This window comes from Ovis canadensis, chromosome 21 (genome assembly GCF_042477335.2).
Source record: "Ovis canadensis isolate MfBH-ARS-UI-01 breed Bighorn chromosome 21, ARS-UI_OviCan_v2, whole genome shotgun sequence".
In the NCBI taxonomy this organism is placed as follows: Eukaryota; Metazoa; Chordata; class Mammalia; order Artiodactyla; family Bovidae; genus Ovis; species Ovis canadensis.
Window position 1 is genome coordinate 58,313,607 of NC_091265.1, and position 9,971 is coordinate 58,323,577.

The following is a 9,971-nucleotide window of genomic DNA, read 5'->3' on the forward strand; positions in this document are numbered from 1 at the left end:
AAGAATTGCGGTAAAAGTCAGTTTCTTCCCTTCCTCCTCCCAGTCTCCTTTCTGTCACTGTCGGCCTCCTTCAAGTCTGTCTTCATGCACTCATTCCCTTCTCATCACCTTGCCATCTGAGTCTCCTCTCAGTCTCTCTGTTGAAACCGCTCTCTAGCCCATCAGTGACCTCACCTGCCAAATGCAATAGGCCTTTCTTGATTCCCACTCAACCCTAACTGGTGATAAAACACACTGGCCCACAACTTCTAACACTTCTTAAAAGCTTTGGACTCTACAACAGTGCCCACTCCTTCCCTTCCAGCCTCTTATCAACCTCTTTTCAGCCAGTGATACCCACCAATGCCGCTTAAGCCTTGTGCAGTTCTCATCCTCTCCCTGATTGAGCTCTCTACTCATTAATTTCACTGAAATTAGTGAAATCAGTCGTGTCTGACTCTTTGCAACCCCATGGACTACACAGTCCATGGAATCCTCCAGGCCAGAATACTGGAGTGGTTAGTCTTTCCCTTCTCCAGGGGATCTTCTCAACCCAGAGATCGAACCCAGGTCTCCTGCATTGCAGGTGGATTCTTTACCAGGTGAGCCACAAGAGAAGCCCATTAATTAATTAATTTCACTACACCCTCTACTTTGGTGATGCAACTTCATTCATTTCTAACCTGGACTTGGATTCAAATGTGCAACTGCCTAAGGCACACATTCACCTGGATATTCCACCATCAGCCCACTCTCGGAGGAGTACTGTATAGAAATAAATGGGTGTAAGAGTCAGAGGACAAGTTCCTGTTCCAGTTCTCCCACTAACAACCCGTGTGATTCTAGGCATGTCCAGCCTTCAGTCTCAACAGTAAAATGAGTCAAGATTAAACCTCTACCATTTTATAACTCTGAATATAGTATCATTAGTCATTTGGTATCATCAAAGTGAATCCTGTCAGCTACTCCACTCTTTCAAATCTCTGCCTTTCAGCCTCCACAGCTTTCCTGACTCATAGGCAATGTACCACCAAACACTATCATCTCTTCCTTCTGTAACTTCAGCTCCTGGTTTGGCAAACATGGTTATGCAAGTGAAGGAGTATGTAGAGGAGAGAGGCCTTCCTAACAATCAGGAAAGGCCAGACTTCAGGGCCCAGTTTCGCACTCACTGTAACAGCATGAGTAAATCATTTCACTTACCTATGTCTCAGTTTCTTCTACAAAATCAGGCGGTTAGGTAAAGCCATTTTCCAGCTCTAAAACTTCTTCAGCTTCTTCAACAACTGAAAACTTCCTGAATATCCAAATTGGCCAAACTTGTTACGGAACCTATTCATGCTTTGGTTTAACTTAAATTGTATAGGCCTGGCTAAAGAACAGATCAAAATTCATGATAAAAAAAGCAACTTGCACAGGAAGGACTCCACAAAAGACTTGAGGCTTTTTTTAAGGGAGAGAGAGACACCCCATTTGCAGTGAAATTACTTCCATTTCTCTGGAATCATACTGGAGATCTAACCTCCAGGGATGGTACTAGAAAAACCTTTAAGTGGTAACCTTATATGCCTTCTCCCTTAGCAAAGTAATCATTTTCCAAGTTGACATTTTCTGAGTAACGCTCACTTATATGAACAATTAATATCTGTTTAGTATATGAAGAGTTCATGCTTTATTATGTTCACTTACATGAACAACAGATGTGACATTTTATATACATACAAAAGATACGGCCTGACCAGTCATATCTATCCTCAGTATACACTTTTTTTTGGGGGGGGGGGGGGCTCCCAGTTCCCAGACCATCCGTTTACATTTAAGTAAACTTATAAACCTAAGTTTAGGAAAAATTGAAGTTTAGTGAGCTTAAAATCTAATTTTAAAAAAAAGAAGGTGAGTGGTAAAACTATTATACTGCTAATTATCAGTGCTGTAAATAGCTCAAAGTAACACTGTATCAGTCATCATTTCAAAGTATGTAGAAATGTTGAAAATATTTGGATAATTATAAAGGATTCCAATAACTGACATGGACGTTTTTTCTAAATACTTTTAAAGCACTGATTTAGCCTCTCCTTTTTAATACACACCTTAATCCAGATTAACCACTAGGTTTAAATATGCTTATTTAATCGATGTATAATTGGACTCAGTGGACATGAGTTTGAGCAAACTCCAGGAAATGGTGAAGGACAGGGAAGCCTGGCATGCTGCAGTCCGTGGGGTCACAAAGAGCTGAACACAACTAGGCAACTGAACAACTTCACCAAAAGGACAGACAAACAGAATGGCTGAAAGACTAACAAGTGAAATTATTACTGGGAAAGATTTGTAGAGACTATGGAAACTACAACGCTAATTCATCCTGTTGCTGCTAAGTCGCTTCAGTCGTGTCCGACCCTGTGCGATCCCATAGGCAGCAGCCCACCAGTCTCCCCCGTCCCTGGGATTCTCCAGGCAAGAACACTGGAGTGGGTTGCCATTGCCTTCTCCAATGCAGGAAAGAGAAAAGTGAAAGTGAAGTCGCTCAGTCGTGCCCAACTCTTAGCGACCCCATGGACTGCAGCCCACCAGGCTCCGCCGTCCCTGGGATTTTCCAGGCAAGAGTACTGGAGTGGGGTGCCATTGCCTTCTAGATTTCTGAATTTTTAAAGGACAGAAGACCACGTAGCAGCACAGGCTAAACAGAAGCAGATGAGACAACTGAATTCTAAGTGGCCTTCCCAACCCTGGGAAACATACATTTTAAGGAACAAGTTCTATCAGGAAAAGCATTATGGGGGAAAGAAGTTTAAATGCTCCTCAAATATTTGAAAACAGTGATAAACTCAACGAAACCAGTTATTTGGAAGCAATAATTGCTATTTCAGGTAATTCAGACAGAAGTTAGTAGATCAATTGAACAGTTTAGACCAGGGTTTCTCAACCTCAGCACCACTGGTATTTTGGGTGGATAACTCTTTGTTACGGGGAACTATCCCACTCACTGTAGGATATTTAGCAGCATCTCTCACCTCTTCTCACCAGGTACCAATCGCACTCCCTCTTGGGAGACTCATACACGCCTCCAGGCATTGCTAAGTGTCCCAACCAGGCAAAACCACCCTGGGTTAAAAACCACTGGGGCAGAGCGCGCCTCAGTTCTCATCCTTCCTGTCCAGAGAGTTCTGAAAAGTAAATCCTAACTATACTTAAAGAAACATTTCACTGAGCAGCGTGCATGACTCAGGGTAAAGTTATGACCTGAGTTTTCCAGTCTCCTTTTGAAATACCAGTTTCTAAAGAGCAAAAGCAACACACCCAAAAACAGAAGCATACCATTTTCATGCCTTGTTCTTGCTGGCAGTCTTTTAAAGTTCCCAATTCACAAAGAACGCCAAAGAAAACACATCATCACATACAAAGGTACCGGGAAACTCTCAGCCAACTCTAGAACTCCTGGGTGTGGCTCCTTTTTGCTGATGGTGGGAGTGCCTTTTGTCTCAAGGTAGTATACTGGTAGATACACATATTTCAAAGGTTGTTTCCATGAAAATACTATTTAAACACAACTCAATAGAATACTAGGGGAAACTGACATTCTAATTAATTAAAAGTTTACAAGGATGATTATTTTCATCTGTCGTAGAAAATTTTTGTATTTTAGCACAGGTAGTGGTTTGGTCACTAAGTCATGCCCAACTCTTGCAAGTGCATGGACTGTAGCCTGCCGGGTTTCTCTGTCCATGGAATTCTCTTGGCAAGAATACTGGAGTGGGTTGCCATTTCCTTCTCCAGGGGATCTTCCCAACCAGGAATGGAACCCAGGTCTCCTGCACTGCAGGCAGACTCTTTACCTACTGAGCTATGAGAGAAGCCTCCACAGAATGCTTAGCGCACAGAATGTTGAACAAAAGCACTTTTTCTTAGTCAATTAAGAATTCTGCAGTGCTTCATGGATTTATGAAAATCAATTATGTCAGAAATGCAGAGACCGAATCTAAAAATGAGAAAAAATCTTTTTAATAGAAAGAATTCAATATTCACCTTATTTGACTTTACCCTAAAAATAAGACCACCACCAAAATCAACCTGGTTACCTGAAGGTTTGAATTATCTGTATTTCAGTTGAATAAGACTTTCTTAACTGGCAATATTTGATTTGGATTCCTCATCATTTCAAAACATAAAGAATGAATCTACTTCTCTGCTTTTTCACATACTATGTCTGTAAAATCTACTTTCTAATTTGTAATATACTTTAGCCTCCCTATGGACTGTAGCCCGCCAGGCTCTTTTTTTCATGGGATTTTTCAGGCAAGAATACTGGAGTAGGTTGCCATTTCCTCCTCCAGAGGATCTTCCCAACTCAGGGATGGAACCCCTGTCTCCTGTCTCCTGCATTGCAGGCAATCGGATTCTTTACCCGCCAAGCCACTGGGGAAACCCAGAAGAGTAACAACTCAATACAAAAATACTGACATTACAAACTATACTTCCTATAATGCAACAAATCAATTCAAATTAAGCAACAACCTATAGGGAAATTTGCTTATCTATTAATATAAAAATTAAGTTGCTTGGGTTTTAGGAGCTTTTTCACTACTGCCTGGCTCCTCAATGAGTTAAATTGGAATCTGTGAGTTAGCTCCAAGCATTGGCAGGTTTTTAAAAACCCAAGTTATTCTAAAGTGCAGCAGAGCTGGGAACCACAGCTCTATAGCAACTAAAGATTTTTTTTTCCTTTTAACTAAAAGCTTTCCCATCATGTTTCCCCCTTGATATTTTTTAGAGAATATGCTTTTAGAATCTCAAAGTCAGGAAAATGTTTTAAAATTCAGACTAACTTTAAACTATAGTTGTGTTGTTTAAACAATTTCTCAACATGAAACACAAGGCCACAGAAACTTTAAAGGCATGCCTAGTCATCAGAGGTAAATTTTAAACCAATTCTCAAACAAGTTCACACGCCCAAGGGTTCCCTAATATTTCAAAGAAATATTAAGACTATATGACCAAATTGTGAGTAATGGCTACCACTGAGGAACTGGGGAGGTAGAGAAGACTACATTTCTTCTTACAAGTCTCCATTATTTCATTTTAAATAATTAGTGAGTATATCTTCTATGACTTAGGAATCATAAAAATGAAAAAATGCATGTGCTACACCTTAGAAAACCAATTCTACAAAGGCCTATTCTAAACAGGGAAGCCTGGTATGCTGCAATCTATGGGGTCACAAAGGATGGGACACGACTGAGCAACTGAACAAGCCCTGTTTAGTGAAAACTAGGACAATTATGCTAGCACACATCATCACATTTCTTTTCTGCTACTACTTTTCTTAACTTTACGACTCCAGTAAGACAGTAAACAATAGCTAATAAAACAACCTGCTCTGCGAAACTAATGCCTCATTAGGTAGAGATCTTCAGTCAAGCGTTTCCTTGACAGGTGTTAAAGCAGCAAAAGAGATTTCGACACCATGAGCTACTTTCTGTGGGGACTGAAAAAAAAAGCACTCATTTGAAATTCAACACTGCAATGCTGAATACGTATCTTGGCTTAAAACTACATAGGTTTCGATTCTCCAAAAGCCAGCCAGAATGGGAAACCGTTTTTGGTCCGTTAGTTCTTTTCTCTCCTTCCCAAAACATTCTACCCAACTTCGTGTTCAAATTTCAGGGCTGAGATTTACTGAAGAGTCTTCAATGTTCTGTTGTTGCCTTTAGATTTCGCAAATGAAACGTCTGGCCATTTCAACAGAACCCACAGCAAACAAAAATAAAGTCAGGTAAAATGATAGATGAAATCAAAACCCACGAATTTATGGTGACCATTTGTTTTTATTTAATACTTTCACTATTCGTTATGTCCTCAAGAAAGCAAAAGAACGTATTGTACCACACGTACTAAAAAAACTTCTTAAAAATCAATTTAGGCCACATTCTATTATCTCCTTTAGGGAGATAAGTGTGGGTTGAAAATCAACCTTCCTAATACTTCTTGTAACTCAAGGTCGTTAGGATAAAAATAGTTTCCAACTCAAAGACACTTCGCAGCCTCCACAGCTTTTTGAAAGGTTGAACAATACGGCATCTATATTTTCTCAGCTCCCTGGGTCCGTTAACAAGGCCAGAGCCACTCGGCCCGCGAGTGTGCGAAGCGCCCAGGAAGGAAGGGGCCCGCAGCCAAGAGCGCCCAGCTCAACCAGGGCGGGGCCCGCGGGGCAAAGCCTCGGAACGACGCCCCGGGACCACCGACCCTCGGGGCCGCCCCAGGCGAGGAGGGGAGGCGCCAGGCGGGCGGCAGCAGCCCCAAGGGGCACTAACAGTCTCCCCCGAGCGCAGGGCCCGACCTCCGACGGTGGCCGAGGAAGGCCCCGCCCGTGCCCTACCGTCCCGACCCCGCGAGCAGCCCCTGGACCCGAATAAGCCGGCCAAGGGACACCAAGGAGGGGCGCGCGCTCCCAACCCCGGGACGAGGAAGGGTGGCGGCGCGGGCGTGCGGTCTCCTCGGAGCTACAGCAGCGAGGGCGGTGGAGGTGGCCACGGAGCGGGCTCGGGGGCAATCGGGCGCCTCACCTGCTCCTCCCGATGCAGCCGCTCGCTGAGGGGACAACATGGAGCCTCCGCCTCCAGCAGAAGCAGCAGGGGCGCAAAAAGGGCAGGGCTGGGGCGGGAACGAACCAGGCCCTGGAGGCGGGAAACGGGCGTGGCCTGGGCTCGAACAGAAACTAGCGAGGACCGGCGCGCGAAGCCGCGAGAGAGCGAGAACACAGAGGGTTGGCAAGGGTCGACCGAGGCGCAGCGAGCGCCTAGCGGACTGGGGCGGGAAAGCGCACGCGGCAAAATCCCGCCACCGCCCGACGCGAGTGCGCGTGCGCTGGAGTCAGACTCTCGGTCTGGAATACCTGGGGCTGCGCCCTGGGAGCTACGGTCCCTTGGGAATTGTAGCCCCTCGTTCTCTGGTTACCCGCCAGCGGTTCCCGTTTGGCGAACTCATCCGGGGCGGGGAGGAAGCGGAAGAGAGGGACTGGGATTGTCGCGGCTCTTCGACGACTGAACTACAACTCCCAGCAGGCCATGCGGGGAGAACGGAGCCGGCCAGTGGTCCCCGCCCAGCTTAGTCTTGAGGCCAGGCCCAGGTCCGAGGCCTTGGTGGAACCGGCATCAGACCCCCACCGGCCGCGTTTGAGAGGGTTTCGATGTTTAACGCTGGCCGGAGCCATAGGTAGGCGGCACTCTACCCTAAGGACCGAAGGGAGGCCTCAACCACGGATGACGTGAGCATCACTGGTTTTTTAAATGATTTTGACTTCACAAGGAGAGGAGGGCGTGACTTCATTATCACCATTACAGCTACTCCCGATATTCCTGTCTGCCCAAGCCTGATGGCCCACCATCGCTACTCTTAACAGCTAACATAAGAACTTCTAGGGAAAGTCCTTCCACTGGCTTTGTTCTTTCTAAGCTATGGCCGTATTTTTTAAACCTCTGGCTTCCTGGAGCTTGTCTTGAAGTTGCTTTGGCAATGACACTCTTACTTAAACTGTATGGTAGATCAATACAAAACACGGTTCTCCAAAAATGCTTTTATTCACGCTCATATGTGATTGCAAAACTGGCAGTTGTCACAATTGAAGAATATTGTTATTTTGGATTTGTTGGGGTAGGGACAGTTGTCTTGGGGGTAAGTAGCTGATGAGAGGCTAAAGTGTCTGTCGCCACCACCAGCACCACCTCTTGCATCACCCTTGCTTCATTCACTTGACACATAATTCCACTTTCTTCTGTCTTACCTTTTATAACCTACCCAGAACCTCCTTCCAGCCATCTCTAGGCTGTGCTATGCCCTTGATCTGTGTTTCATTCCCAGAGTGATTAGGCCAGCAGTGAAGAAGTAAAGATAATTCTACCTAAAGTTACCTAAAGAGGTCCTGTTTTGTTTTCTTTTCCCCTGCTCCTTCTGATTCTCTGCAAACTCTCCAGATTATTTAAATACCTCCTCCAGGCATTTTATGCGAATCTAGATTCAAGCTAAAGTAACTGACCAAGGAGAAACTAGATGTGAATATCAGGACAAGTGGTTACCTGGGTTTCACATTGTCTGCACAGAAAGCAGGACCTGCAAGATGTTACACAAATCCAAGGCGTATGCGGCATGCTCTGAGAAAGGGGCCAGAGACTAATGACTTGTCACAATTGCAATAAACAATTTAAGAAGTTAAATTGAACATGGTGGTGATGAGCATATAGTGTTAGTCATTCAGTCATATCCAACTCTTTGCAACCCCATGGATTCCTCCATCCAGGAGGCTCCTCCATCCATGGGATTTCCCAGGCAAGAATACCTGAGTGAGCTGCCATTTCTCCAGGGAACTTCCCAACCCAGGGATCGAACCTGAGTCTCCTGCATTGCAGGCATACTCTTACCATCTGAGCTATCAGGGAAACCCCTATACTTCCCTTCCCATCCTTCTCTATAAGACTGCTCAACATCTAACTTCTGTTTTACTTTTCTTTTTGTTTGTGTCTTCCCATTAGAACATAATTTACAAACAGACAGGAATTTTTGTTTGTGTTCACTGCTTGTATCTCCAGTGCCCCCAAACAGTGCCAGGCAGAAAGTAGAAACTCAAATACTTACTGAAAGGATAAATAAAGAAAGTGCATGTTACACGTAACACTACCCACTCTCTCTTTTTGTTCCTTTAATACTAAATATCTAATTTTTGCTTTTGAACAACATACCCTGTTCTAATTTGTGGTAGTCACTCAGTCGTGTCCAACTCTTTGTGACTCCATGGGCTATAGCCTGCCAGGCTTCTCTGTCCATGGGATTCGCCAGGCAAGAATATTGGAGTGGTTTGCCATTTCCTTCTCCACTGTTCTATTTTAAGGGTTCCCAATAGAGATACATTGAAATGCACCCTGTCAGGAAGTGACAGCAAATACTGACATTACATCTTGCTCAGTATAACATCATCAAGGTCAAGGTCAGCACCTCAGCCTTCTGCATATATTGTAGAAGTTTTTGGCACTCGGAACAACACAATACAAATGATAGGTAGACTAGGATTAGTCCCAACTCAAAAAACAACTCCTGTAAACAAGAAGCCTGTTTTGTTATTACTGTTTCCTTCTCAAGTACTCATGGTCATCGAAACCCTGGAGATAATATAGTATGACCAGAGGCTGAGCTTTCCTTGTGGTTTTCAAGAAGTAGGTGACATATAGATATGTTTGAATGGTCAAGGCCACTGCCTTTGTGGTCAGACTGACCTGGTTCTGAACTCTAGCTCACTAGGTGTACAGTTGGGTGAGTTAGTTTACCTCTTTGAACTCATTTCATCATCATCTGCCAAATAATTTGAATACTCAAGCCACAGAGTTGTCATAGTTAGTTAAGTGAGATGTGTTTGGTAATTATGACTGATGCATGATTAGTGCTCAAAAATTGGTAATTATATTCTTTCTGGAAAAGCAAAACAAAGTCATACATATTCAACATATTAAAGTATGTTACAGAGGACAAAAATAGCAAAATTGTTTTCTGCAGTGAGATCCACTGTGAATCAGGTTCCAAAGCTTTCCAAAAACAGGGTGTTTGTTATGTACCAGGTACAGTGATAGGCAGTAATGCTGCCACAATACATAAGGCACATTCTTGTCCTCCAGAGACTCACAGCCTTGTGGGGTAGCCAGCCAAATAAATAACCTTCACTCACTGTGCTGGGACACACTTCAGACTCCTCTCCTACCACCGACTCGCAGGATCCACATTTAAGCAACAGTCTAGGTACTCACAAGGGACAGACTGGACAACTGGCATTCCTGGGTGTCATTTAAATACCTTACTTTGCTTGCGTATATAATGGGGGAATAACTTGTTGTCCTAGTTTGTCAAAAGAAAAGTCAATCCTAACTCTTAGGCTGTTATAAGTTGAATATCAGGCCCTCAATATAGTAACAGAATAAAACCTCTAAATCTATCAGCTGCTTTGTTATTGT

General features: G+C 44.0%; 1 protein-coding gene across 5 annotated transcripts in view; it reads right to left on the reverse strand.

The window, feature by feature from the left end:
* Positions 1 to 7,197, reverse strand: part of ATL3 (atlastin GTPase 3) — a 44,060-nt gene extending 36,863 nt beyond the window's left edge. Inside the window, exon 1 of one of the 5 annotated variants that reach the window (XM_069566029.1) lies at positions 6,872 to 7,197. Coding sequence is in view for 1 of the 5 variants with exons in the window: in XM_069566028.1 (XP_069422129.1) it covers positions 6,543 to 6,582 (40 nt within the window). In the remaining 4 variants the exon portion in view is untranslated. Of the gene's footprint in view, positions 1 to 1,182; positions 1,352 to 6,542 lie in introns of those variants that run through there. The other 4 variants (XM_069566028.1, XM_069566033.1, XM_069566030.1 and 1 more) reach the window with 4 other exon arrangements.
* Between the last annotated feature and the right edge of the window lie 2,774 nt (positions 7,198 to 9,971).